General features: G+C 36.9%; 2 protein-coding genes across 5 annotated transcripts; both read left to right on the top strand.

Annotated features, from left to right (window-relative positions):
- Positions 1–1,535: 1,535 nt before the first annotated feature.
- LOC134532538 (transcription factor E2F4-like) lies at positions 1,536–19,085 on the top strand. 4 transcript variants are annotated; one of them, XM_063369032.1, is made up of 9 exons: positions 1,536–1,733; positions 3,297–3,406; positions 5,362–5,473; positions 5,893–6,054; positions 7,196–7,303; positions 8,602–8,676; positions 10,139–10,292; positions 11,171–11,221; positions 12,893–19,085. In XM_063369032.1, the coding sequence occupies exons 1-9, from the start codon at positions 1,626–1,628 to the stop codon at positions 13,006–13,008; spliced, it is 996 nt and encodes a 331-aa protein (XP_063225102.1). In that variant the 5' UTR covers positions 1,536–1,625; the 3' UTR covers positions 13,009–19,085. The 4 variants fall into 4 exon arrangements, with proteins under 4 accessions (XP_063225102.1, XP_063225101.1, XP_063225104.1 ...); XM_063369031.1 differs by having other exon boundaries at positions 10,136–10,292; XM_063369034.1 differs by lacking the exon at positions 8,602–8,676.
- A 347-nt stretch (positions 19,086–19,432) lies between these two features.
- LOC134532537 (acyl-coenzyme A diphosphatase NUDT19-like) lies at positions 19,433–23,161 on the top strand. Its single transcript, XM_063369030.1, has 3 exons — positions 19,433–20,218; positions 20,363–20,570; positions 21,615–23,161. The coding sequence occupies exons 1-3, from the start codon at positions 19,538–19,540 to the stop codon at positions 21,821–21,823; spliced, it is 1,098 nt and encodes a 365-aa protein (XP_063225100.1). The 5' UTR covers positions 19,433–19,537; the 3' UTR covers positions 21,824–23,161.
- Positions 23,162–24,100: the final 939 nt, after the last annotated feature.

Below are 24,100 nucleotides of genomic sequence, written 5' to 3'. Positions count from 1 at the left end.
CCAAGTAATAATACATCAAGGTATCAAAAAGGTGCACTGTACTCTGGCATAAAACTTTTCAATGCACTCCCTCATAAACTAAAAGCAATCTCCCATTGCAACCCATGACTATTTAAAGTTCTACTCAAAAACTATTTATTAGAAAATTCATTTCATACATTAAATGAATATTATAATAATGTTTAGAATAACTTATGATGATTTGTTTGTATATTGATGTATTTAATATTTTAGTTTATATTAGTACTAATTTGATGTGATATTATGATTTAATTAATTTGATTGTTTGTATTGTTCATTTTTGTTGACTTTATTGACATGTTCTATATTCTTTTAAGAATCTGTTGAACGAATTTTGGAAATAAAAAATAAATAAAATAAAATAAATAAATAAACATAATTTTCAAACACTAACTGCATTAAAAATTTGACAAACACAGTGATAAAAATTTTTATAATCTCAACAATGTACCAGAGCTGCATCTGACATAACGAGTCTTTGACATTTCTAATTCTAAATAAGGTGTTGCCATCACCCGGGGTCTTGAGCTCGATACCCGGAGTAAGCCTAGTAGTTGCTGGTGTCTCTGTTGAGGTGTTAGTTCTCCGGGAGGGCGCCAGTCTAGTCTTAAAGCATCTAGCCATTTCTGTGGTAGGTCGTCAGCCCCAGCGTGCACTACTAAGTTCCTAGGCTATTGATTAGGGTATGGTGGCTGAACACAATAAACACACACACGTAATTACCTGACAGTTGTTACTTGAACGGATGGGAAATGCGGGGAACGGCACGTCCGTCCTAGTTTATGACCCGTTGTCGACTGCTATTGACCGCGGCCGGCCTAGGAGGGAGGCCAGCATCAGCCTGCATAGGCTAGGCTAGGGGTGCGGTCTCGCAGCGGGGTCCGGTACTGGCGGGTTGGAGACCGGACTTCACTGTCACAGGCGGTACGACGTCAGGGTTAATTGAGGTTCTTAAAAATTATTTAATTTAAACACTCGCCATTTGGCTTTCACCTGGCGGCAAGGATTTTTTTTTTCCTTTTCTCACTCTCCACTCTAGCATTTAGTTGTCTTCTTAGATCCTTGCAGCTCTCACCACCAGCATTCCTTCCTTCCTCTAGCCCATTTCACTCCCTTCTTGCCCTTAGTAGAAAGATGTGCCTCCCGCTTTCAATCCTCCTTTATTCCCATCAGAGCTTCCATTCATTTTCTTAATCTACCTCTGTGCACCACAATCGCCTGCAAACATTCTCATCCTGTCCACTCCTTCTCCTATATCTTTCATCATTATTATGAGAAACCGAGCACCCAGCACACGTCCATGTTTCAGTCCTGTCGTCACTTTCTCCTCTTCAGCTCTCTCCACTTCCATGTGTGCGGTTACTCTTTCCTAGTGCCTCTGTCGTTTTTTTTCTCTATCTAATTTTCTTAATTTGTTGCAAATTATTTTAGGAAACATGTATAATTTAATTGTTGATATTCATTTCTAGTCAACAAATTTCATAATTTCTTTACAGATATATACATATCATTGGCTAATATTTAGGTTCCAAGATTGTTGTTTACTTTTCAAATATCGTAGTTCGTAGTTCAACAAATTCTGCAACCGTTTATGAATTGGAAAAATGGCTGATAATCTGTACGGCAGGACTGAAAAATCGCTAGGATTGCTGACAATTCGCTTTGTATCGTTATTACAAAAAGCGCGAGACGGTGTACTTGACCTGAAAGTTGTAAGTATCTGGTGTAATTCAGAAATGTACTTTGTTTTGAGTATTTGCTGTTTAGCGGTAAGCATGGCGGGGAAGATAAAGTGGTTTTGCCGTATAAGAAAATTTATTTTATTCGATAAGACTGCGGCTAGCGTATTTTATTTTGCTAGTTAACGTGTTGTTAATTTCTGTTTTATCGTGAAACATTTAGAGATCTATTATGGGGATATGAGTAAATGAATTTTTATTGTTTAATTTTCTCAGTGTTGTTATTATTCCATAATAGAGAGTTGTTGAATTACTCTTTCTTAAATCATAAAAATTTAATATCAGGCCAATGTTGGTATTAAAGTTAAAATATGAAAACCCAAATATGGTTAAAATATCTTTAAATGAAATGCTGAAAAACAACAGTGTAACATGATAAATGCATTTTAACAATCAGATGAGGGGCGCACATGAAAAAAAGCAAATATAAATAAATTAAAAAAAGTTGTCACATGTAAATGAAAAGACAATACTGTTAACTAAAATTAAAACTTGTCTTCAAGTATGATTCACAGAAAATTCTTGTGAAACCAGTAATTTATCCAGCACGTATCTAGGCTGGAGTCACATTGGCCCCAGCGACTATGGCCTGTCCTTTCGCGTGTTCTCTGGCTGGTCGCAGGGCAACATTCTCACCATCCTTCAATCTAGGTACCAATTGCTTGATTTGTTGTAACTTTCGACGGGCAGAGTGTACGAGTTTCAGTACAAAGGTCATGTACTACTACTTTACAATAATGAATGTGTTTTTATGATGTTTATGTAAAATATTTTACAGCAAACCATTCCACCTACCTACTATGAAGATGTTAGTGTTTAGGTGGTGGCACTGACATTTCAGGATACTGTCAAATAAGAAGAGGACAGTTTAGAATATATCCATTTCTGTGCTAGAAAAAGCATTATGTAATCAATGAGAGGATGATAGACCCTGGCAGCTCCAGTTTGACAAGGGATACTGATAGGGCCTTACAGTGCAGTTTGTGGCTTATCTAAAGAAATTAAATTAATTTTTTTTTTTCGTTCTTCCTGCTAAAGCACATTTTTATTATTACAAATAGATTTATTGTACTTTATTATTACTTAACTTTGTCTTCCTGCTTCGTGTAACATGGAGGGCACACCTGCATACTTGACATGTTTTATCTTTTGTTTTAAATCTATTAAAATGAATTGGTAATATTAGGTAATACCTAGATTTTCACATCACAGCATACATTCAGATCATAAACAGCCACAAGCACTGTTGGTTGTAACACAAAACATGAGTGATTAGTGGAATGGGCAAATAGAATTGTTAATTATTATTATTAATTAATTAAAGTTTTTTGTGTGTTTTTTTTTATCGCCTTAGAGTGATGTCAGTTGTACAATAGTCGTTAGAAAAAAATTATTTCTTTTTGATTTTTTTTCTATTGTAGATCATTTTAAATAAAACACACACCGGAGTTGACATGCACCAGCCCGTTGCGGGGCGGGGGGAGGGTGTGGTGGAACTGCTCGGGCCAGCCGCTGCAAGGCCGTGTGTTGTTGCAGGCAGCCGACGTGCTGGCGGTGCGGCAGAAGCGGAGGATATACGACATCACCAACGTCCTCGAAGGGATTGGCCTCATCGAGAAGAAGAACAAGAACAGCATCCAATGGAAGTGAGTTGCCTCGCACTTCTGCAGGAGTTACTGGGGACATGTACAAATAAATTCTGTCAAATGAGAGAACGCAATGCACAATTGTTTGACGGTAGGTTAAAGTTATCAGCTTGGATATTAGCAGACTTAGAAATAGTGTTCAAAGTGCTCAATGCAATGCCAGGACAAAAAGATAAATAAAAAAGAAAAAGGTTATATTTGCAAGAATTTTAATATTATTATGATGATTTTTGTATTATTTTATGTAACTATCTAACATAACCAACATTTTATGTTTTTACAACATATGACATAAAAACAAAATTCAAAGATGTACAAATGTGGATTATTCAGGTGTTCCACTTAGGTAGGTTTCATCACTGCGATTTACATGAAAAAAGACAACTGAATATAATTATTCCACCAAAGTGTTAACAAATGCATAAAGAATGAAAACTTAACAAGCACATTTTCTCTCTCAATTGTACTGAAAAAGGTAAGCTATAAAAACAGGACTTTGGTAATTTTACTTCTGCTGTTTGCTAGTTCTTATTTGTTTAGTCCATGCAAGCTATTTTGCAGGGAAAAGTGAAATGGATCGTAAAAACATTTGCAGCAAACTTCCCCCATTCATCAGATGCCAAGTATTTTAATTTGGATTGGAGGAATCGAAAATGTGTTCCTCAAAAATATGCAAGTATTAAATTAATAGTATGCTAAACCACCAGTCTTTATTCCAAGAACCATCTAGCTTTGTATGTTTTTTGGGGAGTACACTGAAGTAACAATTATTTTTATGTCTTTGAGGCCATACTGTCGACTTGGTAGTATGTTAAAGGCAGGAAAATTTTGAACCTTATAAAGTTATACTATACTTGCACTACAGGGCTCGATTTTAGCACCTGTCCGCCTGCCCGGGACAGGCGAAATCTCGTTCGGGCAGGCAAAATAAAAAAGGCAACTGTCCGGTGGACAGGTGCAACTTGTGACGCCGAGGTTATTTGGACGCACTAATGCAGCAGAGGTGATTAATAACATTTATGCGACAGCGACCGCAAATAAAACGTCTTTGACAATATCTATAAACAAACAATAATGGCTGAAAGTGAGTTTATCCAGCACCAGCAATAAATCTCTGGTATCATAATGTTCAGAGAAAACGTCGACCCTTTCAGCCTCCTTATCGAAGATGTTCAAGACAGAATCAGCCAAGTAATTCGTGCAGTGACTCAGACAGTGACTCGTCTGAAAATGATGATTAAATAAGGATGTTAAGTGTGTGATAAAAATAGGTGCAAAATATAGCAAAAATCCTTTTTTCTCACTTTTTCAGCGACTTTACAAATTTTTTTTATTTGGGTAAAACAGCAGACAGGCAAATTGGATGGCGGACAGGCAAATTTTTGATTACACCTGTCCGTTGGGCAGGTTAAAATATTCCTTAAAATCTAGCCCTGCTTGCACATATTAGTAGCAGGTGCTGACAGTGTTTAACACAGATATTAGTGCCTCCTCAAGGTCTGTAAGAAAAAGAGCAAAAGTCAGTAAATTTTTACATGATGTGCGTGTAATAAGGATAAATCTAGACTTCTTAATCCCTAGATTTTATCAAATAAACGTAAACCCTCAAGTAAGTAAGTAAGTAAGTAAGTAAGTAAGTAAGTAAGTAAGTATAAAAAAAAAAACTTTTATTTTCTAAATTGTAATTTTTGAGGGCTTAATAAACAATTCCTTGACAATAAAAATTTTTGTTAGTGAGGTTATTGTGTAGTAAAGAAGGAAATTTAAATTTCATGTGTTTTCAATGCGTATTTTTTTTTTTTAAATTTTCCATGTTCATTTCATGAATGCCAACAGCCTCAGTTGTAGAATTCACTGATAGTGATTTGGGACAAGCAATATAGAAGTAGGTACTCAGTTCTGTTGACGAGGAGCAGCCGCTGTGGAGTGCCTGAAAGGCGTGTGCGTGCGTGCAGGGGAGCCGTGCCAGGGTGCAACGGCGAGAACGTCTCCAGCCGGGTCGGCAAGCTCAGCCGCGAGATAGAGCAGCTCGAGAGCTACGAGAAGAAGCTGGATGTCCACGAGCAGGTCAGAGCTGCCGATCCCGTACAAGGCCTGTGCCTGGCACACGTCATTTCCTATTTTACCGAGCAGTTTATATTTTAGGATCAGTTGATTTTAAGTTTTTTTTATTTTATTTTAAGGTAAATTAATGTTTTGCAGGACCTTTAAATTTTGATTTACCCGGGCGTCAAGCCTGTCAGTTTCCTTCTTTGCTGCTGTCAACCGGTGACCAACTTCCTTTGTCTCTTTCCCGTGCTGTGCTGGCAGCCTATGGTAGCGTGCAGACCTGATATCTTGCGCGCCCCAAGCCTTGTTGAGCACAGCCAGACAGCTGTTTGTTGGTCATCACGGCTGCACGCTGCACCGTCCCTAGTTCCGGCAGTAGGGAAGTGCACTCTGCGAGGATGCAGCGTCCGAGCGTCACGGAGTGATGCGTGTTGCAGTGGGTGCAGCAGAGCATCCGCAACATCACGGAGGACGGGGAGAACTACCGCCTGGCCTACGTCACCCAGAAGGACGTGTGCCAGTGCTTCCCGGAGCAGACGCGGCTGGCCATCCAGGCCCCGCAGGGCACTGCACTCACCGTGCCGCATGCCGCTGACAACGTAATGCCGCAGACACTCGGACATGCTTCCTGTTCTGTCGAGGAATTCTTTGATTTGACAGAAAAATAGAACTGTTGTTTAGTTGACCTGATATCTTATTTTGTAGTAACTGTTTTATCAATTACATCATGTGCAAAAATTTGCTTTATGAAAACAGTTACTTAAACTAATGTTTACCATTTTTATATGTACACAATGTAGGTAGTTTTTTTTTAAATTCATTTAAAAAGCAATAATTGTGCATATATTTACCACATATCCTAGATATATTGTGGCGAAGGCTCCAAAAATGAGGCCTAAGTGGGGACTGGAAGCTGAAAAAAACAAACACCTTGACACTGCTACTAAAAGTGGGAGGAGACTAGCATCGGTAGAACTAGGCACTTGGGAAGGTCAAGGTGGTCTTGGGACGTTATCTGAAAGAAGAAAAACGGGTTTTCTACTACATACCTCAACAATTTATTATAAGAAAATAAACTATCTGACAAAAACAAGCATTTGTTCATTAACAAATAATGCGTAAATAGATTAACACAAAAAAAAATCATGTTATTTATGTAATTACATATCAGAACATCCCATGCGAAGTTCTGCCAATCTCGACCATCCTGCTACAAACATCAATTGTTTTATTTTCCTAAGCAACCTGTGAACTTTGCTATGCATGTTAAAATTATTAATTTTACAATTTTGTTTAGTTTAACCACATGCACAGTCTTACTGGAGCAACATAAACCATAATTGCAAAAATTGCAAATCCCAGGTGTCACAAACAGCACGCTAGGACTGCACAATGGATGCGTGAGGCAACTCCATAACAGAGGGTGATGAACTTATAAAAATTAGGAAAATTTCTACGTGACAATATAACGGAGCCTTGACTCCATATGGGATCCACAGGACATAAATAAATAAAACAAACATTTTGTTAATAAGATAGTATGTTTTTTTTTATTTCATTTTTTTATTTTTGTTGCAACTTCATGTCTTAGCTCCTGAAACTTTATCTCCTTGTTCTAGGTTTACCTTTAACCTTGCCTCCAGTGCAGTCACTCGGTAGCCAGTGTTTATTTTCTCGTGGACTATTGTGGAGACCTTGCAATGGTGCAATGGCTGTGAGGTTGGTGGTTGTGTGTTGCAGGGTGTGAGGAAGTACCAGGTCCACCTGCAGTCCAACTTGGGCCCCATCTATGTGCACCTTGTCACGGACGACTCCGCGAAGCAGTCGGAGACGGACTCTTTGCTCAGGGTGAGATGCAGTGAAGTGTCTGATGGAGGCAAGCATCGTGTGTTCAGCAGAGCGATGTTAACGTTGTGTTCCTTTGGAGAGTAAGGTTCTGTGTCCTAGCACGTTTGTAAGAGTTGTTAGGATTAGGTCACCTAGCCACTTCCTAACAGATTTGCCTACATACAGTCTGGCTTGCACATTATCTTAATGTAGCAGTTTACTTGTCATCAGCATCACTCTGACTAATCCTTGGGTGTTGTGTCTCTTATAAGTTATAAGGCTGTGCAGTTTTGGGGTTTTTTGGTCTGTTTGAATCTAGTAAAAAAATTTTATTTCTTGGTGCTAAACCAAAACAATATGGATGAGGTTAGCCATTCTTGCAACAATAATTCAATAACACAGAAAATTAGATGTTTGGTATGTCAGATATTGGATATCACGGTATGTGAAAGTGTGTTAACAGTGCCATTGTAATTGCTTATTTTGTTTTTGCAATTGGCTATCTGGTAGAAAAAAAGTAAGGTTGTTTCCATCGATTTCTCAGATAGGTAAATTTAATTAATGTTCACTTTTACTATACCCAGAGGTGTAAGTGATGAGTAGAATCTCTTGTTTGCTTTACCTGACTTAATGAGTTAACTTTAAAGAATTAAAAGTTTATTAATTTTTGAAAAATTACAGAGTTATTGAGGTTTTAAATTTTTGATTTGTTTACAACTGATAAATTTTTTTGGCATCACAGTTCTACTTTGATTTTTTATTTATTCAAAATTGTTGTAATACGATTTTGTTTCTTAAGTGTCAAATGTAAGTGATTAGAATAAATTTTTTTATTATTATTCACAGTTCCTGTTAAAATAAAAAAAAAACAATAATTACCGGCAGTTCAAATTCAAATTAAAGGAAAATTTTCAATATTTTTGAATCACATAATTAATTGTATTAAATTCTTATTATGTGAACATAAACTAAAGGGTTGTTTTTCATTCATTTGAGACATACCATTTTAAGAATATGTCATTTAAGTAAATATTAAATGCACGTCTAACTTGCAAACATAAATCAATAAATCTATGTTACAGATCTTTCTAGTAGTCCTATAGGTAGATTGTTGGTAATACATTACCAAAAACACAGATAAAAATTACATTACAAGCGTGCGGCAGGAGATGCGAATTACCAAGTAGTAAATGTAGATTAGTAGATTGTAAATACTAACAATTTTTTCTGTTGTGTGTGTTAGTGTTATTGTTTTGATGAGTGACTGTGCTGGGCTTGTCAGAGCGGAGGGTGGAGGGTGGTGTGTGCTCTGTGGTCAGGATCCACGCTGGCTGCAGCCCCTCAGGCCAGACGACGCTGCCTCGGACGCCCGGCAGCCTGGCTGCTCTCCGCAGGCGAGTTGTCGCTCCCCCACCACCTCCTGTGGCTGCTATTGGGCCTGTGCGAGCCCTATTCAACCTAAAACAACACTTCAAAATGATGATTATTCATTTCCTTACGAATATTTGACATAGCATTCCTAATGAGTTAGTCGTATACCAACGTTCACTGTTGAGGTTAAGTTGTGTGCAGTATCAATTTTTTTTTTGTGTGTTTTAATGGGACTTCATTATCTAAAACGTGAACAATTAGCCACGTTTAAAACATGCAACAAGTATTCAAAAGTCAAAGATTTTTTCACTACTGTCTTGCAAAACAGTAATGGAAAATCGTGTGAACGATTTAGAAAATGCCATATTTGCCATTTTATACTTGGGAAAAAAAAATTATTTGTCTTCATTTCATCACACCAAATATTGTGGTCACAGGCACCAGAAGAAAAAAAAAACTTCCAACACTATGGACTATAACACTACAAAACACAGACACTCCATTGTGGTGGTTATTAAAGTTTCAATGGTGTACAAATTGGTAGTTTTAATCGATCTAACACCATGTGAAAAAGTAATAGCTTACTTGCTGTATGTGTCTATATTGAAACAGACGTTGCGATTCAAAAATACCGTATGTGTAATGAATTACCGGTGCGACCTATATGGGGGGAATCTTAAATACCAAATTCAAGACCTCAAATTATTGGTGTGACCTATATGCAAGTAAATACGGAAGATATTTAAAAACGTAAATAGTGGTTTAAGTTTCCAGATGAAATTAGCAGAAATTGTGTTTATTATATTGCTGAACCAAAAAACAAATAACTGTATCACATTGTGTTAGATTGATTGCAACTATCGATTTATACACCGTTAAAACTGTGACGATTATTTTAAAGCCTATCTCAATGGAGTGTTCATGTTTAATGGTGTTATAGTCCATGGTTGTTGAAGTTCATCTATTCCCACTTTTGGCGTGTGCGATGAAAAGAATACAAATAATATTTTGTTATAAAGTTTGAAAATTTGAAATGACAATAATGCAGCATTTTGAATTGTTGCGCAAAAAAAAAACTTCAAATCCTTGTAGCATGTTTGAAACGTCGCTTATTGTTCATATTTTTGATTATGAAGTCCCATTGAATATAAAAAAAGGGTATGTATTTATTTATATTGCAGAAATGACTTAAATGCAGCAGTGAACATTGGCAAACCCTGAAGGTATGCTATGTCAAGTATTCTTAAGGAAACATTTGTTATTTCAAAGTGTAAACATTCGAGGTCAACACGAATACAAGTAGTTTATAATTTGTATTCAAATTCGAAAATTCAAATATTTGCACAGGCCTACTATTTAGTATTAACTTTTTATCTATTATGAATGTATGGCTCTTTTCATGTATAAAATGTAACAGTAACTTATTTTATTTTAAGAATATTGATTGATGTTTTAAATATTTGCATCATTGATGCTTCTCAGCAGTCGGAGAACCGGGACCTATTAGTCAGGTCGGGCGTGAAGCGGAAGAAATCTGGCAGTCCCGCCAAAGTGACGGGCAGCGTTGAGAAGATGGATGAAGTATTTGGACTGGAGCCAGATGTCATTCTCAGTGACGTGTTGTCTGGAACGTGCCCAGGTGAGCGCCATTAATTAAGTCCTTGTTTAATGGCCATTTGCTAGATTCATTAAAGTTGTGGAATACATTTAGTTTGTAGATGGAGGAAGTTCATTGAAACTGTCTTATTTACTAGTAATTAGAATTAGAATCAGATAGCAATTGTTGCGATGTAGAGTGAAGTGTAAAAATAATGGAAATAATAATACAGACTAGTCACACAGTAGGATTTTTAATTCTGTTGGTATGTAGTAGGGTACAACACAGTGATTAAAATACAGCCTTTTTTTTTTATTATTTTTAATGTTTTATTTTAAAACATATTATATTAAGACAATATCTTAACTCAGTTGGTCATCCCTAACACAAAAAAAAAATATTGTGTAATTAATCTTAGTCACAAATTTTTCAAACCAATGATCCAGAATCAGAATAGAACTGGGAATCAAAGTGAGAATCTACATCAGTGTCAAAAACTATGAAATGCATGTACCTATTTTAACAACTATACTTAGACAAGAAATGAATATTGTGTGACCAGACATGAATATTGCGTGATAAGAAAGAATTAATTCAGGTACTGTTTCAGAATTGGCAATAAAATACATTTGTACATAACCTATCTGCCATCCCTTTCTTGGATCAGTATCACATCAGTACAGGTACATCATTAATTTTACACTATGCTATGTTGATGTCAGTTTTACGTGGTTTCATGTATGTAACGGTAACGCATGATTTTCCCTCTACTTTCCTATACGTATTTTGAATTGTTTTCCTTGGCCATGTAGCGTTAAATGCGAAAGGAAGGGTTTCGCTGGCGTGTGGAGATCACGGACACGCGGGGCGGGTGTGTGGGGGAGGGCTGGCGGTTCACGCCCGGGTGCGTCTTGTTGCAGATGAGACGGCAACACAGGACGGCCTCATGGAGGAGCTGCTCAGCCCGGACTGTGAGTGTTGCTCTCTAACTGTCGGCTATTAGCAAATAAATAGCACCGTGGGAAAAGTGTATGGCGGGGGGGCATAGACGGCAACAGGAATTGCTGAAATATGTATATACAGTCAAACCTCTATCTATCGAACTCGCATGTATCGATTGTCTGTGTTTATCGTATACTTTCTACGGTCCCGGCAAAATTGCCATACAACTAAGGTTAAAAAAGTCCGCTTGTACCGATGTTCGAATTATCGTTTTGTCCGCATTGATCGTACAAAATATGTGGTCCCGTCAATAAATTATAATAGATGATCGTTTAACCATAAAGATTTTGCAGAAATAACCATTTCTTTGACAGAAACCGTCATAAAAACAGTAACGATTGTATACAGAAGTAAAATCACCTTAAATCTGCAGCCAAGTAATGGAGCACGTAAACATGAAGAAAAGACAAATGAACAACAACTTACGAAGAAATATGGATGATGTACCATAACTACAGTACAAACCCAATTGTTATCTTACGATAATTATCGTAAAAAGAACGAAAGATTCTTTGTAAATACCATGATACTACAGAAGCACGATAGCTACCACATTTGCACTATAGTTACCGTAACAACCGAGATGATGTATATTTACCGTGATGGTAATGTATTTATTTATGACATTAAAATTAAAGAACATTATTGAAAGAAAAAAAGGTTGTTAAATTTTGATATGTACGGTTGGCACATGTTGCTAAGAAATAATGTGATCTGAAAGAATGCAGTACTACTACGAAAAGTGAAAATGGTACTCGTGGATTTTTAGGTTATGGCAGTCTTTCGTTTTTCAGTAATATCGGCCGAAAATTAACAAGTGTATCGGAAGTCGGCAGAAATGACGATTCAACTAAATATTGGCAAAATCGGCTTCTTCAGTACAGCTCTACATTTGATGACATGAGTAAACATATTTCAGACTTCAGGATATTGAAAAAGACTAATTTCCATGTAGGTTTATTGTGCGTATGTTTTTTTTTTGCAAGTGTAAATTGAATTAAGTAAAATGCTTCAATTTGTATTTTTTTTCAACCGATTAAACTTTAATGACAAGTAACTGATATATTTCTGACACTAATTTTGAGGTTGAAATATTTTTTTCAAAATCTAAGATTGAAGTCCACATCTATTGAATGTCCGCATCTACTGAATTTTTTTGTTGGTCCCCTGAAAAACGATAGATAGAGGTTTGACTGTATATACAATTTTTATAATCCTGGCTGTTTTCGATTGTTGTCTTGTATTAGCAAAAATACCACACCTTCCTTGTGCAACAAAATTAAGTTTATGTTGAGAGTGTAAAGTGACGAGCTGTGGGCGTGACGTGACATAACCACACTTTTTCCCATATTGCCAAGCATGCGTGGTTTTGATATATCCGTGCACAGCTATCTCGCCAGCCAGTTGCCATAATCTTGTGTATGTTTATGCATGGGTTTACACAATATTTATGCACCATCTACTCAATCCACGACAGTTTAGATTGGTTGAAATTGTTTGGAAAAACAGGTCAGCCCAGAGAAAAAAACCACTAGTTATGTGACTGGTTGTGCCTGTATCTTGTCATGGTTGTGTGCTGGCTAGAAGGTGTGTGTTTTGAGTGGTGTACTGTTGGTTCATTGTTTCGTCTTTCTTTGAAGATTTTGGGCCGTTGGTGAGGCTGAGCCCGCCCCTGAACGACAAGGACTACTGCTTCAACCTGGCCGATCACGAGGGGGTGTGCGACCTGTTTGACATTCCCACGGGTGCGCTGTGAGGGCGACCGCCTCCTGAGAGGAAGCTGTCGTCCGACCCGAGCGTTGCCCTGCGTTGGTGCACGCGCGTGATCTCCGCGGACGTTCATTGGGACGTCCTTGTAAATACCCAGGGTCTGCCCGATCAGTTCCCACGGCTCCGTGGGTTCAGCAATGTGCAGAACCAAATGTAAATATGTAGATATTGTGAACAGTACGTAATAACCGCAGGCGTTCTCCGTTCTCACATGCCTGTTCTGCATCAGTCAAATGAATTGATGTTTGCTGGAAGGGGTAAACTATGGTCAGCCCTAGCACAATTACCTATATGTTTACAAACAACTGTATTGTATTAAGTAAAGACCATGGGTCTTGTGATGAGATGTGTTTGCAGTTGCTTCATGTAGAGATTTGAGGACTAATTTATAGATTAATCTATCCTTAAATGTTTGTAACATATATTTAAAATAGGTAACTTTAGCTTTCCTTTATAATGTAAAAAACAAGGAAAAAAGATTTCTACATCCTTTTCTCTTTGTTTGTAAATCGAACATCTTCCGTGGTAACAACTCTTGAACTTGAATTTTAACACAGCTTCAGATGGAAAGCAAATAATGAACTGTGCAAAAAGATCTTTATCTAGTCCTGAAATACCAGTAATTAGTAATTACTGCATAACAAAGACAGTTAAAAATAAATGTTTATTTGTAGGGCACATGAACATAGTGATCTTAGTCGAGTTTTGCAGATTTAACTTTGCCATTCCATTTAATAATTTGAACGTTACGCTGTGAAATATATAGCTAACTCAAGCTGCCTCATGTGTACTATCTGTTAACTACAGTAAAACCCAGTTGTTAGGACCCATGTACCAGAGTCACCCATAAGAAAACCTGATTTCTTCCCTACAGTAAGCGATGGCAGGCTGGGAAGGAAAAGCCTCAGTACTGTGCGGTGGCCAAGATTTTGTTACGATGTTGACTTTAATCTGCAGTGTACAGGTAAAGTCATTATGGCAGAGCAGAGGCAACATACCGAGCTATGATATGCAGGTATCATAATTCATAAGATTTTATCTGATGCAATTTGATCCACAACTTCAAATACTACTTCATTGCTTCTACAAACATTTGTCCTCGCTCAAAGATGTGTTTGACTATCAGACATGCTGGTACCCAACGTGAGTGTTAATTTCTGTTAGCTGGTTTTCGTAACATGGCGTGTCACCCTTACAACTGAACTTGTGCTCCATTTAACTATTACTAAGTTGTTATTAATGTGATGTTCTCAACTGTACTTGTGATATTGCGCGAGAACTTGGTTATATGTTTGTATGTTGGAGTTAAGAACTATTGTCTGTCATGTTATTCTGTGTATATTGTTCCTGTGTGTACAATAGGAATAGTGTTCATAATTTTGTGTAATGTTATTGTGATCTGCATATTACAAAAATCATTCTTGGTTCACTGTAAACGCGAACTGTGTATGTTTGTAGGCTCTGCTTTGTTTCCCCTTCACCGAGGGCCTATATGTTTTCAAAAAACATCTTGAGCCTTGTACCTACCTGTTTAAAGTATAGGTTTATGTGAATGTTCTATACAATTATCAGACCAAGTAAACTTTAAAAGTCTGGTGTTAACTATCACTTTGCACACCATGTGCGAGAAGGCTAAAACTTAATTATACAGTAATTTTCAATGGAGTGTTTCATATTTGAAGTCATTATGTTGAGCAACCAAATAATTTAATAAACCAAGATTATAAACAATGAAATTGTAATGAAACACAGCACATTTGACATACATGCATAATGTCACAACATTTTATCACATTAATCTTTCATAGGCACAATTTTGCAAGAATGATTTTTTCTTTCAAAATAAACTTAAATATGTTTTTATTACATTTTTAAAGTTAATTTTTATTTGTTTAATTGCATTGTTATTTTCCTTTTGTTAGTTTTATTTATAGGCTGATGTTTTGCAAAGCAGGGTAGTAAAAAATGTTTTGGAAACTGATGTACAAGGACTTTACTGAACATGTATACTTCCAATAGTTGATTGAAAACTAAAAAATTGTTTTTATCTTGCCTGTAACAGTCCATGCCTACAGTTTGCAGATGGAGGTTTTAATAGTGTGAGTATTGCATCTTCTTAAATTTAAGGGGAGTGATAGGAACGAAAGATGCCATCTTGGTTTTAAATGATTTTATGCCATAGCAATTAGTATCTATTTATTTTCAACATTTGGCTTCGTTAAAGTGTAGAAAATAATAAATTTGTTTAAATGCCTGAAGTTAATAGTGACTGGATAGTTTTTCCTGTGAGGTGATGGTTGGTTATAATTGAATTCATTTTTTGGAATTGTGAGACTCGAAGATTGTTAAAAAAAATCTCTTAATATGTGTCTGTGTTAAATTAGACAAATTTTCAATATTAAATATAAAAAAGGTTCATGACGTACAAACTATAAAAACCAATATGGTGTGTCTCCGTTGGTGTTTCTCCATTTCTATTCCTCCCCCTTAAGTTTTTCATGTTTTGTGCATGTAGTGTGATAGGGATTTCCATTTCATACAAAAATTGTGTTTCAGATGCTAAGCTAACTTCTGCTTAAGTTTGAGCCAGTGGTCACATTGTTCACAAGTGCACTAAGGGTGTGTACTACGAGCACTCGTACACTCAACCCACAAGACCAAATTGAGTGAATTTGTGAAGGAGCAGACGAGGTCATGTTAATTAATCTAGATTTCAAACTACCTCAAACACATGCAAATCAAATTTGTAATAAACACTTACCTGCATGTTGGCATACTCGTAATGTTCAGAATTTATATTCAAAGAAAACATTAATCTGAAATATTTCTGAATTGCATTAGATAATTTACATACTATTTTATATGACACGAACAACATTATTACGGATGTTACAGAGTCAACAAGGTTAAAACTAGATCATGTGAGTTGCTAACACATTTTTTCTTGACATTACACTACTGTAATTTTAAAAGAAGAAAAAATTATGTACATTCATAGTAATGTTACAATAATCTGGAAATAATAATTCATTAAAAAAATTTTTAAACTCACGCCCACAAAACCCTGTTGTAGCAAAACTGATCAGCATTAGAATTGTGCTTGCAAATGTAACACTATGTGTTGCTGAACATTTCTGATCATTTTTTAATCCTGGAGTGCACACATTTCCAATGCAATGTGGCATTATGTTACTAGGTTATTAAGCACCAGTAATTTGTTGCACAAAGAATGTTTATGAAATTTTTCACAATGTCATTAATTTCAAACAAGATAGCATAATGTGCAATTTTGTAATTCATGTGTGTACAATATTTTGTAATCTTTGTGGTATGTTTTTGTATTCCAGTATTTTATGACAGTTTAAATGATGTCCCTCATCAAGTGAAAATTAAAAAAAAAAAAAAAACTGTCTTCATTACCACGTGCTTGGTAGTATTATTTCCGACTAAAGTTGTGCTCATATAGTGTAATTCTAATACATAGAATATTTTACTGCACTACAAATTATAGGAAGGAGTTGGTACAAACATGTACAGATCATTAAAAAAAAAATCATCAGAGGTCCGCAGTCATGTTAATTTTAATCATACTAAACTATTTTAGCTTTAGTTTAAGGCAATGATACACTTTAAAAAAAACACAATTACATGTTCATAAAAAAAGGGGATTGGTTGAGGCATGCACACACTTGTTTCCTGCCACAGTAAAGCCAGTCGACAAGTTGATGCTCCACCGCAGACACGTCGTAATAATCGGTTGCAGTAGAATCTTCCGGGGCGGGGCCGAGCATGCACAGGCGAGCGTGAGGTCGAGAAGGCTTCTTGCCGAGTGTCACTGAGGCTCATTGTCACAGGTGATTGGACAGCGAAGGTGGGGGTGAAGTGGTTCTCCACAGGGAGGGGGAGAAACTTTGGTTGTCACAAGCTCGTCCCTGCCTCTCTGGCCCTAATCCTTATGCATGTCCAAAATGGCAGTGCCCTTGCATGTTGTCTAGTTTCATGGTAGATTCTTGAAAAGTTAATCAATTTTAATAAAATGTCCTACATTGGGACGCGGTTTGCCGATACCCAAGGTTGGCATAGAAATTAACGAACTGATCGCTGAACTGTCGGAAGTGTGGGCGAAGCTGAGAACTGTCTCGCAACACGTATTAATAATGAAGCCAGGGCCGCGTACCGCAGACACATTTTGTACGACAAAGATAGTTTGGCATGGGGCATGAATATACATATTACGTTGAGTGGCTGATGAGTTTCGACCAGCCATAGGGCTAGTTGCAGAGCCAGAAAACTGAAAATATAAAAGAATACCGTGCTATTGATGTGAAGGTCGATGCACTAAAAGGATGAGGTTCTCCATGCAGCTATAGGTACATGTCTAACCCCGATGGCAGTTCGTGAACTGAGGTGAATTATGAATGGCTTCTGGCCACTAGGAATCACACCATATCAAAATACTGTAATAAATCAGAATGAACTCCGTGAAAAAACAATGTCTAATATATAATGAACAGAATGATTAAAACATAATTTTAAGCTTGTATCACAATAAATTTTTTGTACAGGCTTCACCAGACACTTTCAACAAAACTAGTAGCTAAGCCTCCATGGCAGCAAGTATTGTGGTCAGTTTCTATGGAATAACCTATCACGCACAACCCTTGGCATCCTCAATAAACATGTGAACTTAATTTATTGTGGAAGTAAGAACTTTTGTTTATTTTGAAAATTAAATATTGAAAAAAATACACATTCATATTCACTGGAAAGAAAAAAGAAAGAAAAAAAATTACGCCACGTTCCTATTATTATTCATGTAATCAAAATTAATTGGAACAAATATATATACAAACAGGTACCTATGAAATTGCACTATCATACTGTTTCAATAATTATTATATGCAAATCACCCAAAATATTCAACATAAAAGAATTTTAATAGTGCCGTTAAATTTAATTACCATGCAACAAAATACTTCAATCAACATAACACATAAAAAAAAACCATCAGATTACATCATTCATAATATCTTCTTGTACATAAAACAATGGTTGAAAAATGTTATATACATGAAAAATATACCAATTAACATTACTCAATTATGTTGAAACAAACCTTATTCAAACAGTTCCTTGTAATAAAAATAACCTATAACGAAGCTATAGGAGAGTCAGTTTTAAAATTGCCTGAGATTAATGTTTTTATGACTGAATATAATCATGATACACGTCAGTTTGTACGAAAACCATATAACATGTTTATATTTACTAAAAACTAGCTTCAATCGGTCACACTGATATTATCATCCTTAACCTCCGGGTTTGTCGACAAAGTATACTTTCTTATGTAGATTTTAACATATCAGTTTAGTCTGTGCCAATAATAATATGGTGAACTTCAAACCAAAGAATTCCACGCATAACATAAGTCATTGGCTTAATAACTTGGACACATTACAACCAAATTAACAGTCACAAAAACTAATTTTCAAGGCTTTGTCAAATAAATATCAGAAATAGGTCCAAAACTTGTTACGATGCTCGGAATTATTCAGGTAGGTATTTCATTCTTACTTGAAGACTTCTCTGACAGAATAAAGCCTGAGGCCTTACCAATTCTGTAACTGGCCAAATCAAGCCAATATCAAACCTGATTAGTATGATTTATCTTTCCATTCGTAGCCAAACGTCACAGGATTATCCTCAAGTACAAATCTTTATATTAGGCCATATCCTGACAAAGACTTTAAGTAGGCATCAAGCCTAGATCATGCCATACTTAATCAATGGCTCCACGAAGCCTTTTTTTTCTTTTTAGTGTCCCTGCACTAATACAAAATTCATCTATTTAATTGTTACATAATTTAAACATTCAGTGTTAGCCTAAATCAACAAACTTATTACAATATGGCAGTAATTAATAGCAAAAAAGGATACTCAGTATAACAATGAAAAATACGTTAATACATAACCATAATATTGTAAACTGACTAATTTTAAATATAAAAATTATGTAAATACCTGCCCTCCACATTAACATAAAACAAACAAGTGTAAATATTGTGCACAGAAAGAAAATTAAATTCACATATAGCCAACATGAACAAAAAATAATAAACTTCAGAGTCCAAAGAGTAATAGATAATTGTCCATGGATGTGATATACGAATACAAATCTGAAACACTTATAATTAAAGAAATTAAATATTTTTTGAGAAAAGACTGTACGTGGCTACGCGTACAGAAAGGTATTTTGGCACATTGAAATACGTTATTCACATGATTTTTAAGATAAAGAAGGTCTCATTAGTTTAGCAAACAAAAAATTGCAGAATATTTGTTAAAATATCAGTATATTTAAAGTTCAAATTTACTAATTTTTGGCTAACCTGTTATACTCAAAGCCAACAAAAAAGTGAAGTAGTTGTGATATCTTTGATCATCACGCTTATTTAATTACAATCAATTTATACATTTTATATTATTTACCACATAATTTACTTCTGACTGTTATAATGAGTAGCAAGAAGTGGAAAGATGCAGCGACACTTATTATTGCGGCTAGGAATCCTTTTCATAAAAATAACTGTGCGAATGACTCGGCTGTTAACCGAGACGTATATGACTACAAGATTCTAACAATAAAACGTAGTAATAATAGTTCTTTCATGCCAGAAACATTCGTTTTTCCTGGAGGGCATACCGAGGATTCTGACGCATGTCTAGAATGGCTAGATTTGTACAGCGAGTGTGGAGTTAACATTAGGAAACTTACTGAGTTGAATAACGAAATTAAGTCGGGACCCAGAGATATTTTTCACTCAAATTCCTCTGGTAAAATTCATCAACTTATTTCGTTGAGAATCAGTGCCATCAGAGAGACGTTCGAAGAATGTGGTCTTATGCTGTGCAAAAGGCGCGTTACTAGCCAATCCGAAGTAGCAGATAGCTGGTGTTCCTATTTATACGGAAATGAAACTAAAGAATGGCAATCTAGAGTTCAAAGAAACCCTTCTGAATTTATAAATGCATGCAGGCATTTCCAGTGTTTTCCAGACATTTGGTCCCTCAAAAAATGGAGTAACTGGCTGACCCCAGCAACTTTCTCTAAAAGGTTTAATGCAGCCTTTTTCTTAACAACAGTAAATCAGATACCACCCACGAATGCAGACAACATTGAAGTTTCAGAAATTAAGGTAGGTTAATGGACTGATTTTAATAAGCTGAACATTCATTTTCACATATCGTTACAAAAATATTATTTGGAAACAGTCTTCAAGATCTGTTTACAATGATAGTCGAGTCAAAGAAATAGGGCTGTGATGTACATGTGGCCACAGTGGCTCACCCCAGGCGAGGTCCAGAGGCTGGCGGATGCAGGAGACATCACCGTCCCCATCCCGCAGCTGTACGAGGTGGCGCGTCTGAGCAACTTCTCGTCAGCCGAGAGCCTCCGTCACTTCGCTGAGCTGCGGGATGCGCAGCCCTCGCAGTGCTGGATGTCCGTGCACTGTGCCTGTGACGACGGCATGATCTTCCTTCTGCCAGGTACAGCAGCATAGTGTGGGCACGTGAGTGCGATGTTTGGGAAGTACTAGTAAGCAGGTGGAGCTTAAGCTGTAGGTTCTATTCCAAGCTTAGACAGTAAAGTTTTCTCTTTACCTTCATATTGCAGAAGGCAGTCATGAACCATTTGACTTAAAAAACATATTCCAATTACGGGCTGTGCCTTAGGTCATAAAAACAAGTCAGAGAATTATTATATATTTATATTTTTTATTCAATATAACAAGTACAGGAAACTGCGGAAGAATAATGATAATGTTATCCGAACCACAGGTTTTGGAATCCAAGGTTACCATACTTGAGTGTTTTATTGATGCACTAGTGTTCATCCAGCACCTTGATCTTAAAGAAGTACAGGGAGAAATCACCTTTGCCCGCTGCACGCTGGCATTGTTTATGTCGGTTGGTAGCATTGCTCCCTAAGATCCTGCCGCAATAAGTACACGGATTGGTAGCATGATTAACATGATGTGAGTATTAATATTAATGTGGTGCGTGTATTTAATGGGTTTTATTCTTGGTAAAGGCACGGTATATACAACTGTATATTCCTACTTGACCCAACCACAGGTTGAATAGGAACAAGCAAAAAAATATTTACATATGCAACACGGTTGTGAACAGCCAACCCTGGACTTCATCGGCTCTATTGCCTATCCACTGAACCAGGGGCGTAGCCAGGGGGTGGTTTTAGGGGTTCAAAAACCCCTCCCCCCCCCCAGCATAAATCTTTAATTAATTTCTTATTCATCACTCAAACAAATTTCATATTAAAATTAATAAAATTTTTACCTTTACAATATTTAAATTTAAGTACCGAAAACTGCTAAAATAGCACTATTTTACACCTTAAAATCCACCCCCCGCTTTAATATGGAGGGGGGGGCATGCTTCTTAACACCCCCTTCCTACACAATTCCTGGCTACGCCACTGCACTGAACTAGTGAACAGGAATATTTCACAATGAAGCGTATCAGCAGTACTTCAGACTAATATTAAGACACACGTGGAACCGTGTGCGGCAGGGGACGACCTGTACCCCGCGGGGGAGGACCTGGAGGCCCGGCGGGAAGTGGAGACGCTGGTGGGCTCGGTGGAGGCGCTGAGGGCCGGCGCCGCACGCCTCAACAGGCTGGAGAGCCGCGGCACGCGCTGGCGCGTCGTCTCCAACCTTGGGTCCGACCTGGCCGGAGGTCGCGTGTTCCCCTGCCCGCCCGCGCCCGCCAAGCTGTGAGGCCCGGGGCCCAGCTGGGTGCACTGTACCTGACCCTGGCCCAGCTCGGAGCACTGTACCTGACCCGGGTCCAGCTCGGAGCACTGTACCTGACCCTGGCCCAGCTCGGAGCACTGTACCTGACCCTGGCCGAGCTCCGAGCACTGTACCTGACCCGGGTCCAGCTTGGCCGAGCTCGCAGTACTGTACCTGACCCTGGCCCAGCTCGGAGCACTGTACCTGACCCGGAGCACGTTGCACAGACATACCTGAACTGTGGTACAATTACAAGAGTACTGTGACATCTGCACGTCAATCACGGGTCTTTCAATCCAAGTCGTCATAACTACGGCGTCTTAATGTTATGACTGTCGCCTTATGACGGAGGTTAAAAAAAAAGTGATTTCATTTCTCCTCGTTATAACTGTCGCACCTTACGTAGGCATCTTAACTATGATGTGAGGTACTATTATTTTGAATTTTAATACTTCGTAAACATAATCATCGTAGAATATTTCCAGTTTAGAAATATCGCAAATGTAAATGCAAACGCTACGTAATCATTGCTGTTAAAATATTCAATGTTACGTTTCTGTATTCACTGCTTGTGATTGCTTTTATTTCATTTATGTACATAATGTCGACACTTTTGGACTCTCAGAAATGACGACTTGAGTGTCCTTACTTAGTACGTGTGTTAGGTGTAGGCCTACACAGTATTTACTGTCTGCTGCTTTTTCCTTGAAAACTAATAGCGTTATGCTCCAATTAATTACTGGTAATTTAAATATATACACACATGTATTTTTTTTAATGGTAGAAGATTTATTTGCAGGTGAAAATAATAAATATTATGCTCTTTTCTTTGAAACATACAACTTTTAGTTTAATAAAATTAGTTTTAGAGAATTTTAAACAGAAACAATTACCTCTCCATATAATACTTCTTAAACAGATGTAAAATATGCATGCATTCTCGTTTATATTTATAATGAATTGTTTATTGATTCTTGGAAATAGGGTCTGTCTTAAATATGTAGTCTTGCATTTGTGAATAACAGATTGTTTTCCAAGCAGACTTTCTGTATTTGTAGAAAAAATTTGTAAAGATGGTTTTGTGTGGTCAGCATACAGACTTCACTTGTAAAGATGATTTTTACTACACACCAAAATCTTTAGAATTGGTTGCACGGAAAGGGAAAACTAAGGATGATTAATCACAAACAAGTTTTAATCATGTAGTTACTCATGTATGATGTATTAATCCACTTTGTGGATCTACAGTGACAAAATTACTAGTGAAGCACAATATGAGATTAAGTCATGAGATATGACCATATTAAAGTGGCATCAACATAATTTTCAGCATTTTTTAAAGAAACATACTTGTGTATTAATTTGGGAAATTAACGTTGTGAACATCTGTATACTGCTCTGAGTGGAAAAAAACAGTGGCAGCAGCTACTACACAATCAAAATGAGTATTACCACTTCAATAATGCGTTTAAATGGCCGGATAGTGAGAGACTAACCACTCAGCCAACAAATGGTTCATGGGATATTTATTTATAAAGGGCCGTTCCGACGAGCGACAAATATTGGCCAATTACTTGCTGCATTAGCCATCAGCACTAGCCCCCAATATTGCTGGTGATGTGGAGCAACACCAGAAGACGGGCATTTATTCAGACTGTCACGTAGGTTCAATGTGTTGCCGGAACTTGCAGACGTTGGACGTCACAAATGCAGAGCTCACATCTGCTGGGTTCAGAGTATGTGATTCACAGAATTATTTTAAGGCAATGTGCAAGAAGAAATAGAAAATTGTGGATGAAAGCAGCATGGATTTGTGTAACAAATTAAACCTTACTATTATTTATTTCAGAAATTTATCTTCTATGTCCGAGTGATTGTGAAGATTTTAAAACATAGTTGGACCATGAATATATACACCTATAAATGTAAATAAGTGTTTCAATTTAAGTTTTTTTTTTTTACTTTCAGTTACAAGCACTTGGTGGTTTAGAATTTTTTTTCTTTATTTGGGCAAAATTATTATTTATATAACAAACACAAGTGTGTCGTAGCTGCAAAAGAATTTTTTTTTTTAAGCCAACATTGGCAAACAGTATAAAATGGGTCTTGCCTCACCTTCCACGGTGAAGCTTTCTTTTCTTCATCTGGGATATTACTGGTTATAATAAAGCCCATATGTTTGATGAGGAACCACTAGCACTTTTCTTTTTCAATTGTGGTTTCTCTTTCTTGCTTTTTGTGTATGTGAGCGTACTTTTAAAT

This window comes from Bacillus rossius, chromosome 6 (genome assembly GCF_032445375.1).
Source record: "Bacillus rossius redtenbacheri isolate Brsri chromosome 6, Brsri_v3, whole genome shotgun sequence".
Taxonomy (NCBI): Eukaryota; Metazoa; Arthropoda; class Insecta; order Phasmatodea; family Bacillidae; genus Bacillus; species Bacillus rossius.
Note: the sequence above shows the minus strand (reverse complement) of the source record. Positions and strands in the feature narration are given on the sequence as shown.

Bases quoted from the DNA above. Each gene is read 5' to 3' on its own strand.
- LOC134532537 (XM_063369030.1), top strand. From the start codon at position 19,538: ATGAGTAGCAAGAAGTGGAAAGATGCAGCGACACTTATTATTGCGGCT. The intron at 20,219-20,362 runs GTAGGTTAATGG...ATGTGGCCACAG, and splicing joins TTGAAGTTTCAGAAATTAAG to TGGCTCACCCCAGGCGAGGT. The intron at 20,571-21,614 runs GTACAGCAGCAT...CGTGTGCGGCAG, and splicing joins CATGATCTTCCTTCTGCCAG to GGGACGACCTGTACCCCGCG.
- LOC134532538 (XM_063369031.1), top strand. From the start codon at position 1,626: ATGGCTGATAATCTGTACGGCAGGACTGAAAAATCGCTAGGATTGCTG. The intron at 3,407-5,361 runs GTGAGTTGCCTC...GCGTGCGTGCAG, and splicing joins AAGAACAGCATCCAATGGAA to GGGAGCCGTGCCAGGGTGCA. The intron at 6,055-7,195 runs GTAATGCCGCAG...TGTGTGTTGCAG, and splicing joins TGCCGCATGCCGCTGACAAC to GGTGTGAGGAAGTACCAGGT.